This window comes from Pteropus medius, unplaced genomic scaffold (assembly GCF_902729225.1).
Source record: "Pteropus medius unplaced genomic scaffold, Ma_sr-lr_union100, whole genome shotgun sequence".
Taxonomy (NCBI): domain Eukaryota; kingdom Metazoa; phylum Chordata; class Mammalia; order Chiroptera; family Pteropodidae; genus Pteropus; species Pteropus medius.
Window position 1 is genome coordinate 10,428,881 of NW_024344378.1, and position 23,358 is coordinate 10,452,238.

At 46.3% G+C, this 23,358-nt stretch overlaps 1 protein-coding gene and 1 pseudogene across 4 annotated transcripts in view; one reads left to right on the forward strand and one right to left on the reverse strand.

Moving 5' to 3' along the window:
* The window catches only part of AFAP1L2 (actin filament associated protein 1 like 2), an 89,938-nt gene that overhangs the window by 31,155 nt on the left and 35,425 nt on the right, over window positions 1–23,358 (forward strand). For all 4 annotated transcript variants that reach the window (XM_039871147.1, XM_039871149.1, XM_039871145.1 and 1 more), the window contains exon 2: window positions 23,153–23,281. In XM_039871147.1, the coding sequence (XP_039727081.1) occupies window positions 23,153–23,281 (129 nt within the window). The remainder of the gene's footprint in view (window positions 1–23,152; window positions 23,282–23,358) is intronic.
* LOC120610093 (uncharacterized) lies at window positions 9,473–9,591 on the reverse strand (annotated as a pseudogene).

Genomic DNA, 23,358 nt, shown 5'->3' on the forward strand with positions numbered 1-23,358 from the left:
TTTCAGCTCCATTATAATCCTCAGGGACCACAGGTTACATACACAGCCTGCCTTTGACTGAAACGTCATTATGCAGCTCATAACTGTACTTGCTCTATGGCGGTGGTCTGGAACTGAACCCACAGTATCTGCAAGGTAGGCCTGTACCGGAGAATTTTCCCTTTTTACTAAGAGTTAGCATCTTGTTGCTGTGGAATGAGACCCAAGGCTCTTTACTGCAATTAATGAATCTGCTAACTAAACATTCCTGTAGGAACACACATAACTCTGTCGTCAATCTCGGCCCTGACGATATAGTTACAAATGCATAATGGGCATCTGGAAAGTCAAGGATGCTCAAAGAAAGGTTGCCCCTTAACTTGATTGTAGTAACTGGATTTGGATGGACTTGGCTGGAAAGGCATTTGCGGTGGGTCATGAGCTCTGTGGGGACTGTGGTAGGGAATGGGACCTAGTTCCTTGAAAGCTATTGTAGATGGTTTTCTACACTGCAAAGAGATTATGTTTCTCAACCTGAGCCTTAAATATTATTTGTTTCTCTACAAGTCCTTTATGGTGACTTAAAATTTTATATTTTCATTTTGGTCATAATTATAAAAAAATTTAAGCCTATTCTGGTTCATCCGGGTGGCCACTTTAGGACTCAGAGTTTGAAGCCTCATTTATATTTACTATCAGGTTGGTACCCAGGGATCACCAGAAACATCAGTAATGACTCCCTGAAGGCTCCACAGGGTATGCCCGGGGGTCCCTGGATTATGTGTGAGCCTGGGAAGGAGAGAGAACAGTATACACCCCTAGACACTTGTGCACGTTTCACTGGTATAACATTGCATTGTTATGTTACTGAACATCACGCAGGGCTTAGAGAAGTTAGCAGCTTTCTTTGCCAAAATGGTCACGATGATTTAATAATTGTGTGTGCTGAGAATTCCTTCCTGTTGAAAACCCTCAGCGTTGGAGTCCTGATTTCAGGCCATTGGCCTCGTAAAATATGTCTTGTTAGGGGTTTCTGGGTAGTATGTAGGATTCACCAGAAAACTCCCAATGCTCAGCCTCTGAGTTGTGAACTTGAGTTTGTGGCTTGGCTGGAGCAGAGGTGGGCTTCAGGTTGCTGGTCTCCCACACACCCCAGGCAGCTAATTCTTCAGTAATCCTGTTTTCATTTCCGTCATCATTCCTCTGCCTCAAGCCATCTGTGACTTCCCATTACCAGCTGAATGGCTTCACCTGGTTGGCAAGGTGCGCTCAGGCCAGCCTAGCTCCCTCTGAGGGACTCGCCTCTCACGGCCTGCCTGAAGCATGTGCTCCAGCCACTCTGTCCCCTCAGCAGCCCCCAAAGCCCTGTCTGACTCTCATCACTGCCCTGAACGCTGTCTTTGCCCCATCTCCATTTAGTCAAATCCTCCAAAGCCCAGCCACCATTCTGCTTTTCACATCACCCCAGTTCCCCGTCACTCTCCTGTTATCTCCCGTAGAATAGCAATTATGTAGACTTAACATATTCTTCCTCGACTTAGGGGGTGATGAGTTGGGTCATTTGTCCCACCTTTTGGATTGTTAACGCGGATGAATGGCAAGATTCCTGATGTGGCTTTGTCTCCTTCTAAAATGCCCTTCACAGTACCTATGACCATTTCACTCATTCATTTAACATACTTATATGCAGCAGCTGCTGTATGTCAGCCACCAAACTCGGTATCACGAGTAACCAGTAATTGGTTGCCTATGACTAACCACTTTTCTTGAACCAATGGTTTAATAAACTTATGTCCAGTTCTTAATCCTGTCTGCTTATTTGAGTCAACTAGGGAGCCTCCAGATGCTTGAACCCAATAAGAGAGAACCTGATTTATGTGGTTTGGGGCATGGATATTGAAGCAGAACAATACTCAGTGTTCTGAGGGGGAGCAGGAGGACCCAAAAGGGCTCCCCATCCTGCTTCTCCGTAGTCAGCCTTTGAGTCTGCTGAGCCCCTTGTAGCTGAGGGCGGAGGGCCTTGCTCGGTGCTGGGGCCACAGGTGAGAGAGCTCTGAGGAGGGGATTTGTTTGGGCTTCTCTGAGCCCTGCTCTGGGTTAAATTGTGTTCTGCTGAAAGATATGTTCAAATTCTAACCCCCGAAATATGACCTTATTTGGAAATAGAGTCTTTGCCTATGCAATGCATTTAAGAAGAGGTCATACTGGATTGTGGGGGCCCTTATCTAATAAGAAGGGGGCCTTTTGGATAGAGAGACACAGGGAGAATACCTTATGTGACAGGGGTTGCACCAATGGAGCTGCAGGGCAAAGAATGCCAAGGATTGCTGGCCACCGCCAGGAGCTGGGAAGAGGCAAGGCAGGATTCTTCCCCAGATACTTCAGAGGGAGCGTGACTCTGTTGACACCTGATTTTGGACTTCTGGCCTCCGAGACTGGGAGAGAATCCATGCCTGTTGACTTAAGCTTCTTGTCTATGTGTAGTATTTTGTTACGGCTGTCCTAAGACACTAATGTAGGCCCCCAAGGGCTTTCCCACATCAGGGGTGACACGAGGACCTCCCCTGACCAGGGCAGCAAGAGCCCAGAGGCAAACCTTCAGCAGCTGTCACAGCTGTGACTTTCTTGAGTTGTTAACACAGCAGCAGCCTGCACAGGAGAATGTCAGCAAGGGAAAAGGGACTCAGAGTTAACACAACGTAAGTGTCAGCTTGGTCCTCTCCCCCATGAACTTTAATTAGCTTCACAGCAACAGCTGCTGCTTCATCATCAAGTCCGTGGCAGGACCAGGGTTTCATGGCGGGGGAAGGCATGGGCCCTGGCTTCAATCCTGCTCTGCTTCATAAAGCTGTGTGGCTTTGAGTAAGGCACTTTTTCTTTTGGAGACTTCAGTTTCCCCATCTATAAAGTGGGAATAATGATATACGTCCTCTAGGGTCGTTGTGAGGATTAAATAAAATAATGTAGATAGAGCGCCTTGGTATAGCAGGCCGTCACATAACAGCACCATAATTTTAGTGGTATTTTAGGGCCGGATGTTGGAGGACAAAAGTCACCTGGACTGATGGAGGAAAGCCTCCCTGATGTGTGGGTGAGGGCTGGCTGCCAGGCCAAAGATCAGGGCTTTGGTTTTACCTCTGCCATTGGTTACCTCCGTAACCCTAGGAAAGGCACTTCATTCAGTGTCCTCAACTTTAAGGGTGAAATCTGTTTTATAAGGTTGCAGAGGATTAAGTGAAATGAACCAAATTCGACAAGTGCCCAGCCAAGGCTCGGCTCTCAGTGACCGTTGGTTTGAGGCTCAGAGGGCATATCCCAACTGAAGATGGGACAGGAAGAACCAGGACTCAGAACCAGAGCAGGGGCTTCACCTCTTCCCCGCGGCTTGGGACCGCTGGGATCCCCAGGCATCGACTCTGAGATGGTACAGTGGACAGCCGGCCTGACGCTCAGCCTTGTGGTGTGTTTGGCACACACTGCAGGCTGCATGTGGGCGGGAAAGCCAGTGGGCTCAAGGGACCTTTCAAGAGACACAAGTTGGAATTTCTGAGTATAGTGTACATTCCAAGAGTTGGCTCACCCCGACTCCCAGAAACCGTTTTTCCCAGGCTGCTGCTCCTTTGTCCGGAACCTGCTCCTGCAAGACAGCTTTCAGTGCACGAGCAGCTCGGACCTCACTGTCGCCGAGGGCAGCCTGGGCGCGTTCCTCTTCTGTGATTTCCATGCAGCTGTCTCGCCTGCACCTGTCCAGCTCCTGCCTGGAAGCCTTGGGCCCATCATCCGCTGGCTTTTTTTTGTAAAAGTTGTTCACCATTATTTATGGCAAAAATGGAGGGCTTTGTTTCACCAGAATGGGTGTTTTCAAATTCAGAAGTTTTCGTCCTGATCGATTTTAAAACGAATCACATTATTATAATCTAGTGGAAAATCAGACCTTTTCCAACCAGGTTAATCTTTGGTAAGTCTGTTTCTTACTAAACTCTTGGTTTAGTAAGTTTTGGTTCCTAAGCTATGTACGAATCTTCTGCTCTAGCTCCATAAGTTCAAAGGTTGCCGTCACAAATTACCACAAACCAGGTGGTATTTTCTTACCTTCTGGAATCCAGAAGTTTAAAATCAAGGTGTGAACAGGTCCACGTTCCTTCCGATGATGATGACTCTATGGGAGAATCCGTCCTTGCCTCTTCCTACTTTTGGTGGCGTCTGGTGTTCTTGTCTGTGGCAGCATCAACTCCATTCTCTGTCCGCATGGCCTTCTTTTGTGTGTTTCTGTATCTCAAAGCTCCCTCTTCTCTCTTTTACATGGACACCAGTCATTGGGTTTAGAGCCCACCCCAAATCCCAGATCATCTCATCATGAGATCTTTAATTACACTGGCAAAGACCCAGTTCCAAATAAGGCAACATTCACAGGTGCTGGGGCTTCAGACTTGGTCATATTTTGGGGATTCCACTATTCAACCCACTACAGAGGGTAATAATAACAAAATTTATTGCTAATGCATTGTATCTGGTGGTTTTTATGTGTTATTTCATTCAGCCCCCACAGGGACCCTGCAAAATACGTACAATTTCTTCCCACTTTTATAGGTGGGACGGCTATGCTTCAAAGAAGTTAAGAAACTTGCTGAAATTCACACAGTTTTTTAATGCGGGCACTGAATTCTTACCCAGCTCTTTCCACTATGGGTCATTTTTTCATCATGAGAAGGAGAGAATTTAAGAGCTACTATAATAAAATAGCTGTAGAAAAAACAAAACCTATGTTTTCCGCCACCTATTTATGGATGGAGAATCACAGACTACTGGGACATTAAGAATACCAGGAATTTTGTGTTGATGTTCATCCAAACGGTACAGAAAAGCTAACGTAACTATATCAAGAAAACTTATCCTGAGGCATGTTGATGTATACTCCAAGAGGAGGGTCATACCCGTTTTATTTAGAAATCGAATCTGAGGGTCTAACACACATTAAGTGGTCCATGACATTTCTGGTGAAGAAATGAATGCTTGAAGAAATGAAGCTGTGAGAAGCATAATGACAGGGTCAACTTGACACAACGCCCCACTATAGGGTGTGACTTCCAAGTGGCCAAAGAGACGTCAAGATGGTTCCATCACTCTGCAAACTCTCTGTACCAGAGTTGTCCTCGCTTCTCTGTTCAGATGTCACGTGTGAGGTGGGAGTGCTTTCTTCAAGTGAACACTGTCCTTAGGCTTTCAATTTAATGTTTGGCAGAATTCCTCCAAGTATTGTTCCTCTGTATTTAAAGGTCAGGTGTCCGGAGTTTGGGAATAATCTTGATTATCTCATATTTCTAGACTGGGATCAGTCGAGACATCACAGTAATGCCTCAGAATTCCACAGCTTCCCAGACAGAAATTTGCCCACTGTTTTCTACCCTTATTCATTTCCTGACACTCGGTCTCATGATTTCACAGGTATAGCATATATGTCAATGGAAATTATTGTTCTGATGTAGAAATTTTGCTTGGAAAGGAAAATGCATCCAAAGTACTGAGAACTTTTGAGCTTCAACAGCCCAAGAGACTGCCCAGATCTGTGAAGTTTTGAACCATGTTTGTTGGAATAAATTTGGGATAAAAAAATACATGGGATTGAGGTTTCAGGACAGTAGAGGTAAATGTTTTAATTCCCAACCATATGAAAAATTTCTTGCCATTTTATAAATGTCTTTCAATTTGAGCAAGACATCTTGGTTTACAAAAGCTCTACATATTGGGGTTCTCCAGAGAAAGAAAACCAGTAGGGTATCTATCCATCTGTCCATCCATCCATCCATCCATCCATTCATCCATTGATCTATTTATAGAAAAATAATTTATTTTAAGGAATTGGCTCTTGCAGTTATGGCAGCCCATGGTCCAAGCTGACACCTAAAATTAACCACCACTCTTATTTCTGTGGCATTTGTTCATTCTTAGCTCTGGTAAGGTGGCAATGTCATACATATGACCTTTTTTGGTGTCTGTGGCAGAGATACACTCAGTTTGATACAGGAGTGTAGTAGGGGCCAAAGCAGAAATCCAAAACAGAGGCTAGTAAGATGGGATGTTTTCTTAGTCTTCTAAATTTCGGTTGGCCTCCTTTGCCTCTTGCCCTGACCATGCTAGTACCTTTTTTAAATAAATAAAAGATGGATAAGATATGTTATTCCAATGCAGGAAGAGGTGTCTGGGTTTCTTTGACCTGGTCTGCACTAAGCCACAGATCACTTGTTTGAAATCTGTTCCCAGTATCCAGAGGAAGACTTTGATTAAAACATCATGTGGCAGCCACTTTCTTTACCTTCCCATTAACTATCCCTGTGAACGCACTCTGACTGAGTAAACCTACTGTGTGGGATGCAAGGAAAGTTGATTCATTTCTAGAGGACTTGGATGCCTACCTCCAGTAGTATTGGTCCGTGGATGCTCATTCACCTTCATTTCCCAGTTGCTGTGATGAGAAATCCAAGGCATGTTCATACATGGGGCTCACAAAACATATTTGAGCTAATTTTATTAGAAGGCATTTAGCCTTTTTCAAACCAAAAGTCATTTAAAACCCAGTAATAAATTTGATACATTTTGTCATTCGGCCACCCATGCTTAACAAATAACGCAAGATTTCCTGGTAAACTTGTCAAGTGTTTGAACAACTTGATGTCACACACCGGAAACTTTAATACAGCAATCTCAGCACCTATCGTAAATTTAATGTATTTCCTGAGTCTTTTACTATTCTTTTTTTTTTTTTTTTTTTTTTACTGTGTTACTGTTCTCATAGGATATTTTGGTCACTGGCAACTTGTATTAATAAGTAATGAAATAGACTAGCAGAGTTCCATATTTATATATAATCTAGGCAAAACAGCATCCTTAGATATGCCCTCTCTGCTAGCTTCTATTTTAAGTGTGTGTGTGTGTGTGTGTGTGTGTGCGTGTGTGTGTGTGTGTGTGTTCTGTCTGTCTGTCTTTGTTTTATATCTGGACTTGAAAGAAGAAATTGCAAGTGAGACCAATCAAGGTGATGGCGGGAGGGGTCAGAGTAATTTGAATTCAGATCTGGATTAACTAGCTGTGTGACTGGGCAAGTCACTTAACCTCTGAGTCTATTTTTCTTTAGGGGACGATTATATCCACTGTATAGGTTTATTATAAGAGCTCAGTGTGATAAACTTTGTCAGTCATTGGCTGAGTTTATTCTTAATAAAAGTAGTTTCCCTCTTTTGGTTTGTATTTCTTTTTTACTGGTTTATTAATAGCATTTTGCGTTGTTTAATTGTAGTTCTATTTTCATAGTTTAAGTTTCAGTAGAAAATGGTCCATCATAAAGTCTGTTGTTGCTGAATTTAGAGTTCACTATGTTTTTGCTTTACTTTGCGCCAAATTATATTCAGAGTAATGGTAAGGCAAAAGAAGACTGCCTTATTCCCAGGTTTTTCTAATTAAGCCTCAGTTCTAAGTAAGCAACTCCTGAACCAGGTGTGGAGTTCAGGGCTGGGATCGCTCTGGAGACGCCACGTGGGGTCCCAACAACCAGTTTTGAATGGAAAGGATAGCGCTTTTCAGAGCCGCGGGCTCGAAGAGGGGAATTCTTCACCCAGGCCCATTGCTGCCTTCAAGGTCAAACTTGGAATCTCCTGCTCAGGGCTGGTGCCCAGTAGGTGCCTGTCCAGGTGTAGGAGGGGCTGCCTAAAGTGAGCTCCAAGACCCGCCGCTTGCACTGTACAAATCTGGTTGGGGGTTTGAGGCAGACACAGTTTTAGCATTCACATGATTTGGAAACATTAGACAGTAACCTGTTGCCCAAAGAAACTTAGTGCAAAGAGTCCCCTCACTATAATAGAATGGAAAATCACTGTGGCTGGTCAGAGATCAGCTGATTGTGGAATGAGTTGAAGATGTCACAGATTACAAGAAGCAATTTAGTGGCGCCACAGTCTAGAGGAGGGAATAAAGGAATCACTACTATGTTACACAAACAAGAGTTGCAACATGTATTCTTACGATTTCAAGGAATACATGCAAATTAGAAATAGGGAACTAGGGATTTGCCTGTTTTTCTTCCCCATGACATTGCTTAGCATGGTTCTGGCAGAGAGTAGGTGCTCAGGACATCTTTAAAGAGATGACTGATGTACAGCCAGTATCTGGAAAATACTTGACCGATTGGTGTAGGTAGACAGGGCCAAGGCGGCGGTGTAATAGGTCAGGGCGTGTTTGTGGGATGAAATGATAATGGCCATGTATTAGAATGCTCGTACGTAAAGCCTGATTTGGGGGTCAAAGGGATAACAGTTCAGAGAGAGAGTGGTGTGTATAGGTGTTGCATTAGAGAACTTGGTTATGCCAGTGAAAAAAGTAGCTAAGGACAATTGCAGGGTGTTTGAGGCTGGGCCACAGTGTTGGAGAATTTGGAGCAGAGAGAGGAGAGAGAGAGGGCCTGGAAGCTAAGAAGTCCTTTTGAGATGGGCCAGGCAGGGAAAGGGAGATTTGAGAAGAGAGCCAAACACAAACTTAAAAACGTTCCCCAAAACAAATGCACTGGAAGAGTCGGAAATTGCACATCAGCAGTTTCTTTTGACAAATTTTGGCCGAAACATTAAACAAAAACAATGATCCAACTCAAAACTCTGTGATACCTTCATATTGTTTATATAATAGGGCTTCAAGGGTTTAATTTAGAACATTTCTAGGATGAATAACTGGCTCTTGTTCATGTAAACGAGCACAGCCTGCGCCGAGTAACCGAATCTTCTTCGTGCAGGTCACAGCTGTTTTCCTGAGGGAAAAGCTTCTCTCATCTCCCCTTCTCACCTTGGCAAATCACAGCCAGCACATTTAGAAGGCTCTACCTTTCCCAAGCCCTCGTCCGCTGCTCTCAAAGAATGACCCCTGTTCTTTCCTCACTCTCTAGGGTTCGAAACTACTTGAATCGAGGTTTAGAAAGCCTTGGGTAGATACAGGAAATTTAGTTTTCTATCATTTGTGCGATTTTGGCAAAGTCCCTTTCTCTCTGAACATTGTTTTGTTTTCAGCAGAAGGATGATTTTCTTCATGGTGATGCTCTGAGTCTACGATAGGTGTTTTAGACCAGTGCAATCAAAATATAAAGCAAAACATACACATTAAAAAGTCTTTTAACTTAAAAAACAGGTGAAATTCATTTTGAGGATATGTATTTAATGCAATCTCCAACGTATCAGCATTTCAACATGTAAACAATATTTTTTAAAAAATCTGTTGAGATATTTTACATCCTTTGAGATTCCATCTCACACAGCATATCGTGATTCAGAGTAACCACAGGGTGGCCAATGAATCAGACAGTACCGTTTTTGGACGTCAGTCACTGAGCAAGCCCCGCCCACAGCCCTGCGAACTTCTTGGGCCTTGTGGTTTTGCGTTAATTTGTTAAGAGCTTCGTGTGGGTTCACCATCATCCATGAGGTCCCTTTTATTTCTTTATTTTTAATTTTTTTAACACCTACAGCACCTGGTCTTCCTAGGTGGTCTCCCATCCAAGTACTAACCAGGCCTGACCCTGCTTAGCTTCCCAGAACAGATGAGATCCGGCATGTTAAAGGCGGCATAGCCATAGATGAGGTCCCTTTTAAAAATTGGAAAATTAAGCCAATTTTGAGGAAGAAGAAGGAAAAAGACTGAGAATCCCTAGATAGGTTCACAATTTTATCTCCTCAAATCTCCAAACTTGGGAAACTAGATTTTGTTTGGTAAGGTTGGTACATATTAATTTGGAGGCATCTGAAATAATGTGAGGCTATTTATGATGTAGTGAGCCCACTTAGCATGCATATTTGTGTATTTCGCTGTAGAAATAGTAACGTTTTATTCCTAAGTGTTTCCCTAGACCTTGCTGGGGGAGCCTGCACCATGTTCCTTTTCTAGAATCTGAAATATACTGAACTTCAAAACTCCTCTGGCTTTGTAGGTTTTAGATAAGAGCCCACGGGCCTATAGTAATGTTTTTCAAACATTTTGATTGAGACTATGGTAAGATATGTATTTTACAAACATATCGTGTCCCAGGACACACACACAAACCTGAAACAAGGGTTTTATGAACGATCCCACTCCTTTACTAGATGCAGTGCATTTTGATATTTTCTACTACTACTATTTTTTTTTTTTAAGTTTGCTGCAGCTAACTCACTGGCCCCTAAATGGCCATGCCCACAGTTTGAAAAGCACTGCTGTAGGCCTTGAATTAGGGACCATGGACAGCAGCACAAAGATGTGGGTACCAGTCAGGAAAAAAGAGAGGAGATGTGCTCCTGGCAGGGAGGCAGCATCCCTCACCTATTCCCAGGTGTGCTGCTCTCCCCAGTGGTTTAAACAGGACCATCACAGCCATGCCTTCAGTGTGCGTTCATCACTGTCAGCAGTTTTTCTGGTCGTTTGGACACCATATGAGACATCCAAGAAAATTACCTGGCCTTGTAGGCTTTGTGCTTGAACCTTTTAAAGAGAACAGGGAACTGAGATTACTCCTAGCCTATTTAATGGCTTCGGGAAACTGAAGTATATGCCTTATAAAAGGGGTGATTTACATGGAGCCATCATTTGTTCAACTTTTACTTCCATATTAATAAGGACTTTCTGATAATTAGTGACTGAAAAGCAGCTTATGCGAAAAAGGGAATTTATTGGTTTCTGCAGTTGCCAAGTGCAAAGTTAGCTTCAGGCATGGCTGGACCAAGGGACTCTAACAGTGGGTAGGGCTCCGTCTCTTTCTCTGGTTATCAGCTTTCCTCCCCACTTCTGATTGCTGCCTTCATTCTCAGACTGGAAATGTAGGAGTCTACTGCAGCTCCTCCTAGCTTCCCAGGAGTAGTATTCATCCTCATGTCTTATAATCCAAAGAGGAGAAAGACCTCTTTATCTCAAAGCCCATAGAGCAAATACTAGGGGCCTTGCTTGAACCCATCCCTGGGGTCAGAAGGATGGCCAGTTCTCAGCTACGTCTCCACCTCCTATGGCTAAGGTGGGGTCAGCTACGTCTGAACCCTATGGAATAGGTCCTCCCATTTCCAAAAGGGAGAAAGAATGCTAAGTAGACCAAAATAATGAATTCTCATTCATTATTGATTCTAATTCCTGCAAAGCCACTAAAGGGACTGATGGGTTTCACATCAAGGGATTCTATACGACTCTCAGCCTGATTATCAGTTCTTGTCCATTAGACATGTTCTGCTCAACAGAAGCAAGGTTAATCAAGCTCAGTGGTCCCCAACCTTTTTGACACTAGGGACCGGTGCTCCTATGAGAATCTGATGATCAGAGGTGGAGGTGAGATGGTGATGTTAGTGCTGGGGCTGAAAATACAGACGATACTTTACTCGCTTGCCTGCCACTCACCTCCTGTTGTGTGGCCCGGTTCCTAACAGGCCACAGACCAGTAGCAGTCCATGGCCCAGGGGGAGGGGACCCCCTGGTCTAGCTAGACAGCCACTCAGAACTGCCAGCTATGTTAAAACTGCTCCTTTGGGGACTTTCACTCTTCCCGGTAAGGACCATTTGGGGCAGACGCTTGTGTTCGCCCATAACTTAACAATCACACCTGCCCCTTTCATCAGCTGTTTTCTTCTCCAGATCTGGCCCTGGCACTGGGGTCAGTCGTGGAAGTTTAGGGATTGCGTTCTCTGCGTGGCTGTTTTGCTCCCTGAGTCATGAGTTGCAGCTTCCACCCTTGTTTTTCCCACAGGCTGCCCTGGAGCACTTGACTGTCTTGAAATCCATCAGCACTGCCTGAAATAAGTGAAAGTCTTTGTTCAAATCCTTTCATTTTCCGAGTCGTCATGCCTGACTCCTCTCTGAGCCTTTGGAATTCCCCTTCAGTTTCCACTTCTGTCTTATTCCTAAGGTTGGAAGAAGTTTGTCTTCACTGCCCTCCACCCACTTCTCCTCTGCCCTCACCCCGGGCCTTGGTGACATTTTGTCCCAGGCTTGTCAGGTGCTTTTATTCCCTGGATCTTTCTTCACACTTCGCTTTCATTAGAGTGTTTCTGAAGTCTAGTCTCTGCACAGTCTGTTTTAATAAGCAAATCTTTACCAGTTTAAAGTACACTCAGATCATTGGAATAAACTCCAGAAGGGCCTGTTGATTCCGAGCTCTGGTATTTGCTGTGTGGACCCTCCTTTGGCCTCAGATCTCCCCTCTGTGAAATGGAGGTGATACCGTCCACCTCACAGAGTGAATTGAAGTTGTATGTGCCGATTGCCTGGCCCAGATTCTGGAGTCAGAAAATGTGCTATGGTAGTTCACTGTCTGTAAGCAAAGGAGACCCAGCTCAATCTTACTTATTAAAAAAAAAAAGGATGTCTTGGCTATAAGTAACTTAAGTGGTATAGGGGAAAGCTCATTTGAGTTGGAGCTGATTCCTGGGGCTGAAATGTTGTCATCAGGAACCTCAAGATTCTGTTTTCCTTCTCAGGTAGCTGTTTCCAGAGAGAGCCATGGCAAGCTGCCATTCTGGCAGTTCAGAGACCATGGGGAAGGAGAACATGCACTTCCTAATAGTTCCAGGAAGAGTCCTCAGGCTGATGCTCATTGGCTTGGCTCTGGTCATGAGGCCATCCCTAAGCCAATTACTCTTGAGGGGTTGAGAGGGGAGGGAATGCTCTGATTGGCTAGGTCCAAAGTCATGTAGATAAATACACTGGGTAAAGGGGATGCCCAAAGAAAAATTGAGTGCAATTAAGAAGGGCGAAGGGTTGCTGGGGAGGAGAGAAAGCAACAGATAACCACTGCACAGGCTCATCAAGTGTTATCCCTTCAGAGGCAACATTTTTAATAGCATTGTACTCTTTGCCCAAAGGAACATTGCCTGACAGGGTCAGCGGTCAAGGCAGGCAGGTGATGGTGTGGAGGCAGGCGGTTAGCCCAAAGATGGAAAAGAAGCACAAGGCCCTGAGAGCTACCTCTCAAATCACAACTTGGTGCTGACCCTCATTCTACCTGTTTCTGGGGTAGATTTTAACCTGTTGAGGCCGGGGCTGGAAGCCACAGGAAGCGGAAGCTTTGGAAACCTTCACTTGTTTTTCAGCACCGTGTGTTTCCCCAGAGGGGATTAACCCAAATTCCACTTTAACTGCCCTTGCTGTCCTCCTGCCAGGACACAGTTGAATAGTCCTACAAAATCAAGCAGAGGTATTTCCAATTGCTTTTTTGAAGCTGTCCTACTAAAATGTGTGTGTGTGCGTGTGTGTGTATATGGAGGGTTTTCTGTGTCCATCTATAATTATAGGAGGAATATAGGTTTTATTTAGCAGCTAACATTGAACTTAGTATATGCACTTTATGGGATTATTTTGTGATTTTTATACCAATCCTACGAAGTAGGTTTTATTGTTAACCTTGTTTTACAAAGGAGGAAACTGAGGCACACAGAGATGCTAATTAAGCTCTCCAGAGCCATTCAGCCAGTATGTGCTGAAGCCAAGAGTGAACCAAGATCTGGAACTAACACTTAGGCACTTTGAATCTGGAACCTGGTACCGGTGGTAAGGGCATGGAAGACGCTGCTCCCTCTGGAGCAGGAACCCAGGGAACCCAAGACACCCCCAACCCCAGGACATTCCAGCAGGTCATAGGGAGCATGACGGCACGGGCCAGACACTCTAGATTCCAGCAGCCTCCAGGATCCAGGCCAGACAGACTAGGAGGCCTGGGAGGCCAGGAGGCCTTTGTTTTCCTGCCCAGCTTCCCTGGAGCCTCAAGGAAAGACTTGCCTGTGCGTGTGCGCTGGTGGGCCTTGAATCGCCCTGGTGGGCAGTCTCCTGCCAGTTAACTCCAAAGGCAGGGGGCTGGTGGTGGTGGTGGTGGTGGTTTTGGATTGCTGGGGCTGACTTGACCTTGGAGGCAGAGACCTGAACAGGGTGAAGAGGCCTCACGAGCCCACCGATCCAATGGTATTTCATTACTTTGGCTAAATGTTGGAAAGAAACAGGAAATCTGAAAAGTATGGTGATATTTTCCTTCTGTGCATCTTTAGTTTGTGTCTCTCCCCCCACCCCTAATACAAATAGCAAGTGAATAGGGACAAGCCTAAATTTGCAGCCAAAACTAAAAGCACAGCAGCCACTGCACCAGTGTCTTTGCTGCCTGTGATAACGCACCGCTCTGCTGTGTCGAGGAACAGGGCAGGGTATAAAGAAGGAAAGAAACATTTCCCATAACTCCTCCACTGAGAGAGAGCCACTGGTATTTCCCAGCCTTTTTTCCTATCACCCAGTACTTCCTAAATTTCCGGTGTGAACTTGCGTGATCTCTGATTAGCCCGTACTTCAGAGACTACAATGGTTCGTGCCAGTTGTGTGACTTGCCACGCAGGGATCCACCCAGCTGAACCTTTACACTTCTCACCCACGTAACTGGCCTCTGCCTGAGTCTGAACGAAACCAGTCTTCTGGCAGGTTGCAGTTAAGGAACGTCCTAACTAGGCTCAAGGAACAAAGGCCTCTTGGTCTCCCAAAGCCTCTTTGGCCTGGACCCTGCTAATAGCTAGAACCTAGGGCATTCACCCTTACCTTCATGTGTACCCTGAACCGTTGGAGTGCCCTAAGGGATTGACCACCTCTGGCCTTGGGTTCCTGGTCCAAAGAGGAGCAGCTTCCTCCAGGCTCTTCCTTCCCACTTGTACCCTTGAGAAAGCCCCATCAGAGCGTTGTCCAGAAGTGAGATGCCTCATGGGTTCCCAACTCCATCAGTTGCCAGGGACTGCCTCTCAGTGGTCATTCTGGAGATGGTAACTGGCCCACATGGGGGCCGGAATTGTGGCCAGGGATTGGTGAGCCATTTGCCCAGGCCTACTGGACAGAGCAGCCTAGAGCATTTTAATAGGAGACAACTCAAGAGGAGTCTTCATTAGGCTGTGTGTGTTTGTGTTTGTAAGCTTTATGTACAGCAGCTAGTTTAGCTTACCATTTCACTGGGGACAAAGGATTTTCATTCATGGTACAAATAAGCAGTAAATACGGGGTAATCACCGAGTAACAGCCCATGTGCTTCGGGCTGGGTGGACAGGTGATACATCTGGGCTGGTCAAGGCGGGATAAAGGTGGTCCTGGGCCTTGTCCTTGGTTTGATGTCTTCAGCTGTTACTGTGTGAATTTCCAAGAGGCCATATCGAAGCAGCTCTGGTTCCAGCTGGCTCTGTAGCTGAGATTGGAATTCTGCTTGTGGGGAGGTTCGTTCCATCTGAGAGGTCACCAGTGAGCAGCTCAAGTTGTTTTTCCAGTAGTGCGAGCAGCAGCAGCAAAGCATCTGTCCCATCTTTTCAGCCTGCACAGCTAATCTGGGAATGCAAAGGGTGGCCTCTTGTTGGGGAAAGTTTTAAGTGATGAGACTCCAAGATAGGTGAGAAAAAGCAGATCTTGGCAAAAATCATGACAAGCCGACCTTAAGGTCTGGCTCAGCAGGGAGCAGTGTATGCACAGTGCTAGTAAATGAAGCAAAACTGTCTCCCCCTCACCATTTCTTGGAGGTGGAGATCAAGAAAAACTCCAGGAGTATTTATCCTGGAGAAAGTTATTTACATTTCTGGCACTGTCTCCTGGGGTCCAGGCAGGCAGGATCAATGACAGACGGACAGACGTCGGGGTAGCCTGCAGATCTTTTAGATGCTGATTGTCAGTGATAGATTCTACTTGTTCAAGCAGGACAAAGAACTGAGTTCAGCGATGTGTAGACATATAGACATCTTGGTCCTTGCCGCTTACAGCCAGAAGGGAGAGGACTTTTGGAGGGTGGGGCTTATTAACAGGCACAAACCTACAAAGTTCTACATGTAAAATCAGAATTGAGTCATGGAGAAGGACTATGGAAATTTGTTTTTTAAGAAACCTTATAAATAATTTTATAAAGTTAAAAGACTTCATGAAGCAACAATCACACCATTATTTATCTCAGTGGTTCATAACCTTGACTGCACAGTAGAATCACCTAGAAACTTTGAAAACTCCTGAGGCCCAGAGCACACGCAGAGCAGTTACAGCAGGGTGTCTGAGGGCACCTCCAGGCATCAGGAATTTTTTAAACTCCCCATGATATTTTGATGTGCAGCCACTGTTAAGACTTGCTGCTTTACCTGTTGTTTGCATGTCCCCAAGTGGTCATCCACTAAGTGTATGAAGGTAGGCATGCCCTTTAAAGTCAGCAGGAAGATGCCTTCAAGAGCATGACAGACCGGTATCAGGACACAGGAACCTGCTGTGTCTGTGCAGGAGCACACTGCAGAGGAAGTATATGGACACGTGGAGACATATGGGCCTCCGACATCCACACAATGGAATATTACACAGCAATCAAAAGGAAAACGTTATATACACAACAACATGGGTATGTCTCAGAGGCCTTATGTTAAGTAAAAAGAGTCAGACTCCAGAGGCTATGCGGGTTGCCAGGGCCTGGGAGTGAGGAAGGGGTCGCCTGTCAAAGGGCACAAAGGAATTTTGGGGGGGGGCGATGGAAATGTTCTATATCTTGACTGTGTTGATAGTGACCACAGCTGAGTGTGTTTTTGAAACACTAGAACTGTCTAGTAAAAATAGAGGATGTTACTGTATGTAAATTATGTCCCACTTAAAAACGTTTTTTTGTTGTTTAAAAAAAACCGGTTCTTCGTTAATGGTGAATGGATAAACAGAATACGGTCCATCCATACAATGGAACATTGTTCAGCCATAAGAAGGAATGAAATACTGATACGTACTGCAGTATAGATGAACCTCGAAGTCACTGTGCATAGTCAAAGAAGCCAGACCCAAAAGGCCACATAGTATATGATTTGATTTATATAAAATATCCGGAATTGGCCAATCCACAGAGACAGAAAGCAGATTCGTGGTTGCCGCAAACCTGGGGGAGGAGGAAATGGGGAGTGGCTGCCTGGTGGGTTTGTTTCAGGTGGCAGGAAAGTTCTAGAAGTAGATAGTGGCGATGGTGGTTGCGTAACATTGTGAATGTACTTAATGCCACCGAATTGTAAACTTTAAAGTGGTTAAAATGTTCAGTTTTAAGTTATGTACGTATTAGCACCATAAAAGAGAGAAAAGATCCCGCTTCCTGTTAACACGCCAAGCACACAGCAGGTTCTTGGTACAGAGAGGCTGGCGTGGTATCTGGCCCTTTAAACAAAAGGGGCTTGGTGCCTGATGTCTCTGATGAAGGGATGTCTCCTTTTTAAAAGCTCATCCCTGAGAAGGTGAAGAGTCTCTATGATCAGGAAGAATTTGAGTGGCATTTTCCGCCATCCATCCTGTTTCCCATCGCGGAAACTTTTCCCAGGTTCATAGCTTTGGTTGGTCCCCAGTGGCCAGGTTCATGTGGATAATATGCCCAGTGGCTTGATCTTGGGAACTGTTGGGGCCAGGAGGGGGTTGCGCGTCTTTATACTTAAAGAATAGGTCTGCTTAGTTTCACGTTTGGAAGGAAAATCATGCTCAATCATGTGTTTTCAGCAAATGCAGCTGAATAAATAAAAATGTGTGCATAAAACAGCAGGGGACCTGGTGAAGGGTAGCTTTTTCGGCATGTTGGGAAGACGTGTTGGGTTGGGAACCTAATGACCACAAAGCAGGACTGCTTCAAGCTGAGGAGAGCCGGGGGAGGAGGTCATCGGGAGGCAGAGCTTCGCCGAGGCCGAGGCCAGTGAATGGAACAGTTGAACTGTCCAGCTCTGCGTGGGCCATGGAAGCCTGGAACAAGAATCTTATTGATGACTTGTCAGACCCTGAGCAGACAACTCTGAACTTTAGCAGAGCCGGGACGGAGAGCCTGCACAAGGGCCCGCAGTTTCCAGAGCGAACAATACCCTTATTTTTCCCTCCCTCCGCTGGAGGATGAGGAAGTGGCCAAAATGAGAAGAGTGGGGGTCGGGGTGGGAAAGGGGACTGGGATGAGCGCGTTCCAGAGCCTCAGTGAAATAGCCACATTCCTCCGGGGGATTGCCTGCCCCTCTGAGCTCTGAGGGCTGAAAAATGTCACTGGAGTTGGCGAAGTTGGAGCCTTGCTCTTGTCGATTGTTATTTCCGAGAGCACGAGCTGGACCGGAGAGGGTGTGTTTGCAGCAGGATCACTGGCCCCTGCCATGCTTAGCTCCTCGTCAGAGGCCCAAATCTACCAAGGCTGACCCTTGACCGGAAGGAGTTCCTGCTCAGCCCGAGGTGTAGACTTGGCATGTGCCGAGATGACTGTGGACAGGTGGCTTTGACAGTGAGGAATCGAGGGAGGCAGAAGATGGCAGGAGAGCTGAGTGCTGCTGGTCACAGGCGGCTTTGTGGGGAAGGGACCTGGATGCCCTTGAAAGGCGATGCAAATTTGGAGAGCGAGGGAAATGACATCTGGGCTTCATGAGCCTGGTTCCCAGTCCGCTTCTTCAGCCCTGATGCTGACCATTCACCTAGTGCAGCCACTTTAGAGGAAGAGGAAGGTACCTCTGCTTTCTCAGCGCTCCCCCCACCCACCCATCTGCCTGGCCCATCAGTTCCCCAATGACAGGGACCACAGCCACCTGCTTCATGGCAGTGTCCTCAAGCCTGTGCGTCTCTGATGGCGTTGTCCATCTCAGTCACCAGGGGTATCTTCTCCTACAGTCCCTACATCTTACTGGAATTATCACCAGGTCCCATGGGCTCTCCCTGTCACAAATCTTGAGTCCAGTCCCTCCTCTCTATCTCCTCTGCCTTGTGGACTGTGGGGCAAAGAGAAGCAGAGGCCATGTTTCTGATAAACCTCCCTGGCTTCTTGGAAATGGCTACAGCCAGCAGACAGCAGATAGCAAGTACCATGGACTTGGACATACCTGACATTTGAGCCTCTGTGCCTCTGCTAACTCTGGACGTGACCCAGTTAGGTTATGATTCAGCCTCAGGAGCCCCTTTCCACTCTGTGTTCTCACAGGGTGGTGGGGGTACAGTGTCCTATGTGGTCCTTGGCTGCTGGGATTAGGTCACACCCTCTCCATTCTCAGCTGCACTAATACAGGCATCTAAATGGCCTCCCTGCCTCCCTCTGGGTCCCCTGGTCCCCTTCCATAGTCCTCCCTATTGTTTGCAGAGTTATTCTATCTCCAGCCTGTTTGAAGAACAGTGTGTCATGGCCTTTCCCACTGCATTGCCTAGAGGCCCTGCAGGATAAGATACTAACTCATTAGCAAAACAAATAAATCCCTTGTGATCTACCCACATGATCTCATTTCACAGGTCAGGCCTCAGAACCCACCTTCTCCCCTTGGAGGCCCACCCCACCTGGCCCCATGCTCTTCGAGGTCCTGAGACACAGAGCTACTCCTGGTTTCTCAAACACCCTGTGCGCTTTCAGCTTTCGAGTCTTCTGAGCATTTCATTCCCTTTCCCTGAGGTGCTTTTGCCTGATGAGCTCCTATTCTTTCCTCAATGGCCGGCTTATAAATTCCTTTCTCCGATAACTGCACAGTTTACCTCTTTCTTCGCTGTGTTCCTGATCCTCGGAGACATTCCTGCATTACTCCTGCTTTCACTCTGGGTATTCACTGGGCCCCTGACAGGGCGGGGGTGGGGGGACCCCATCCGGGTCACCTCTGCCTGCCCAGAGCCAGGCACAGCATTCTTCACCCTTTGGCTTAGTACACATTTGCTGATGTGAAGATAAACAAAGGCTGTTTTCCAAGAATCAGGCGGCTTTTGGGAATAGCTGAGGATGAGGAAGTGAAGAGACACTTTCCGTTTTTGTACCCCCCGTCCCTCCCCCGCTTTTTTTTTTTTTTTTTTTTGCCCAGAAGCAGCAGCAGAACAGTCTGGAGAAGCCCAGAAGGTCAGGGAAAATGCAGCTGAGACCCTAACTGCCTTTCCAGGCCCTTTCGCTCTCTTTACTGTAGTCGAGTTCAAGGCTCGGCGTCATTTTCCTCACATTTACCCTTTGTGTTTGTTCCCTGTGTTTCTCTTCTTTAAACGTGCCGCTTTTTAGCCTTTTGAGTTCCTGCAGCCAAGGGAAAACTCATCAGTAGCGGTGTGAAAACAAAACCAAACCAAAGAAAAAAAAACAATCTAAGGCCTCACCCTACTGCCTCCTCTTCCCAGAAGCCTTCCTGGCCTAGAACTGTGTTCTCGTCTGACCTCCGAGCACGCGTGAGGCAGCTATCACCTACTTGACTCTTGAATTTTTGGTGCTGTCCTTTGGTCTATAAATTGCTTCAGCTGTGCTGGTCTTAGCTCTGCCAATGAGGTTGCAGAAAAGGATCACGCTGTACGGACTCTGCTTTTTAGTTTCCCAGTAAGTTTAGGCTGGGAGCCCAGTCGAGTGCTGGGCACATCCACGTGGGATGTCACCTGTTATCTATTGGTGGATTCTGGGAGCTCTGCTGGTTCCCTTTCAAAACTCCCTCTGTTAAGAGTCTAATTAGTTTTAAGTAAACTGGGCAAAAGCCATTGGCCTCTTGGGGCCCCTCTGCCACATTCTTCCTAATACTCAAGGAGAGGGGAAGAGAATGCTGTCGGCCTCCCGCTTGTTCCAAAGCAGAACTACCCAAACATGGCTTCTTTCTTTGCCTAAGCTATCACTTACCATCTACTTGTCTCTTCTCCGGCAGAGACGAGGGCCACCTCCCATCCACTCTAGGCACGCGCAGCATATGGGCCACACTGGCTGCTTTTTACCTTCACTTGGCTTTCAACAAGACAGAGAGGATTAGACATGTAGAGCTTTGTGGAATCTGCTTGATTCTTCAGCCTTTAGCAGGACCTTGAAGAAAGAAAAGAGGTTTCTCGTCTCCTTCTCCAGTTTTGGCAAATTCTTTCAGGAATATTCCTGCGGGGGAGAGAGGGCTCTGATCCTCGACAGGCAGTGCCCATTCATTTGAGTGAGCTGGCACACCCTGATGTTTGATCTGATAATCACATATGCTCGGACTGTCATCACTGCTGGCTTCTGAAACAAACAAATCCTCACCACCCCCTTCCCCTCCTCTAGCCCTCAGTGACAATATTCATTCCTGGGAATTTGGTTTTGCAGGAATGGTGTTAAGCTGGTATCCCGCTAAGATCCAAGGGGGTGATTGGACAGAAATAAGCCACTGGGCTCTGAGAACCAGGAGAGCATGAGGGCGTCCTTCTCCAGTGAGGGGGGTTAGGGATAATCTAGGGCTCTGGTTCAGGTCTGGGGAGCCGGGCCTTTGGGGGATGGTGGGAGAAAGCCCTACACAGAGACATGGGGGTGGGGTGTTACTAAGAGCTCAGCCTTGGAGTCAGACTGTAAATCTATCTCTTTGCCATGGGCCATATGGGACCTTATGGGCCTTCACTGGGCCACCAGGTCCACAGATGCAAAATGGGTATAACGATGCTTGCCTCTTAGAGTTGTTAACTAGTAGGTGCCTAATTAGTTGATTTATCCATTTATTCAGTCATTCCGCAAACATTCATTCAACACTATAACAATATGAGGTGCCAAAAATGCAAGACAGATGTAGTCCCAACTCTCACTGAGCTAACAGACTAGACCAAAGTGGGCAAGACAAACATATAACTTAAAAATGAGCAAAATAAAACTATTACTCATTGTTGATTTTGCTCATTTCAAACTTTAAAACCGGTTTGTGTTCATGTTGTTAATAAGTTGTGATTAGAGCTGTGATCAGGAGTCAGGAGTTAGATGGTAAGTTAAAAAATAAGAAATATCCTCTTCGGGTAGAGCATTCAGGGAAGGCTTCCTTGAGGAGGTGACCTTCCTTTCCCTCGTCTCCCTTACATGGTACAATAGGGAATGATACATCGCAAGATTGTTTTTTTCTCTAAAGGGAAGCTTAGAGATGACTGCTACTGGTGGAAAAATAACTAAAGATGCCACGAGGGTGAGAAGAAAAATCAAGATGAGAGGATGATGACAACACTCTTTGTGTGGTTAGTGTAGCATTTCACAAGCACAATTGAGAAAAGTTTCACAGATTTTCTCATTTTCAACCGCCTTGTAAGATGGGCAGGACCCATGTGGTCATCTCCACTTTACAGATAAGGAAGCCGAGCTTGGAGAGATGGCGTGACTGCTCAGAGTTCCCGCACCAGGTGGATGGAGGGCAACTCTGGGCTGCTTTCCTGCTGTCTGTGGCCCCTGGCACTGGGTTTGGACCCGTGGTTCTCAGCCTTGGCTGCACAGTGCAGTCACCTGCGGAGGTTTAAGAACTATTGACCTCTGGGTTCCACTCCCAGCGATTCTGGTCATCAGTCTGGAGCACAGCTTGAGCATCAGCAGTTGTAAAGTCTGCAGGTGATTCCCAATGGTTGAAAAGCATGGTTTAGAACTTCAAGTTGCCGGCTGCCATTAATAAGCATGTTCTGGAGAACTAGCCACGCAGGGAGAGCCAAGATGACAAACTTGTCAGCAACTGCAGCGTCTTGTTCTTAGTAGAGAGTTGGGTCCCTAATAATAACAACAGTAGTGGTGAACACCCTTTTCCTAGACTGTTGCCCTCTGCACTGGTTTCAGCTAGAAACTGACAAACTCTTCTATGGTAGTGTCCTTGAGAGCTGTCTATGACATCTGATCTGTGGGAGCAGGAGACTTAACCAATTTGGGAGTGATACTGGGCTTGATGGCACTCGATCAATGAAGAAACTCAGGGGAAAGTTTTGTTTGCCCAAGAGTGGCTTTTGATGGGTTGTCCATATATTTCTGCAAGGACAGAATAATCACTGTTTCATCTCCTTGGCTTAGTTCTGTTTCTCCATCCTTTGGCAAAGCATGAACAACTGGTCAACCTTATCACTGCTTTTGATGATTGCGAGTTTGATCTGTGTTCAAGTTCCCCAGACCCTGAACTATTTTAATTGACTTTTATCAAGGAAGAAATCCTGTTTCCAGACTCCAATGGCCTTGTGGGCTTGACTGGGCCACCTTGGTCACTGCCACTCCAGCAAATGGTAGACCATAGTCGTTGGCCAAGGTTGTTCACCTCACAGCCGAGGGCCTGTTTCCATCTCACCGAGACCCTAGCACTGGAAATCCTGCTCTTTGGCTGGGCCCCTTGTGCAGGCAGGCCTCACCCCAAACCCCTCCCCTTAGGACCAGAGGGTTCATGGTGGAACATCGCAGGATCTGGAGGTGTATCTGAGATGCGCCTTTAAAGAGAAGGCAGCCACTGTAAAGGGTTCTTCTGTTCTTTGTCTCCAGCCCTGGAGCAGTTGCTGACGGAGCTGGAAGATTTCCTCAAGATTCTCGACCAGGAGAACCTGAGCAGCACAGCTGTGGTGAGGAAGAGTGGCCTGGCCGAGCTCCTCCGGCTTTACACCAAAAGCAGCAGTGAGTGTGGCCCAGGGGCCTTGGGGAGGTCTCCGTGGAGACGGACAGACGGTTGTATTAACGAGGGCCACCGTAAC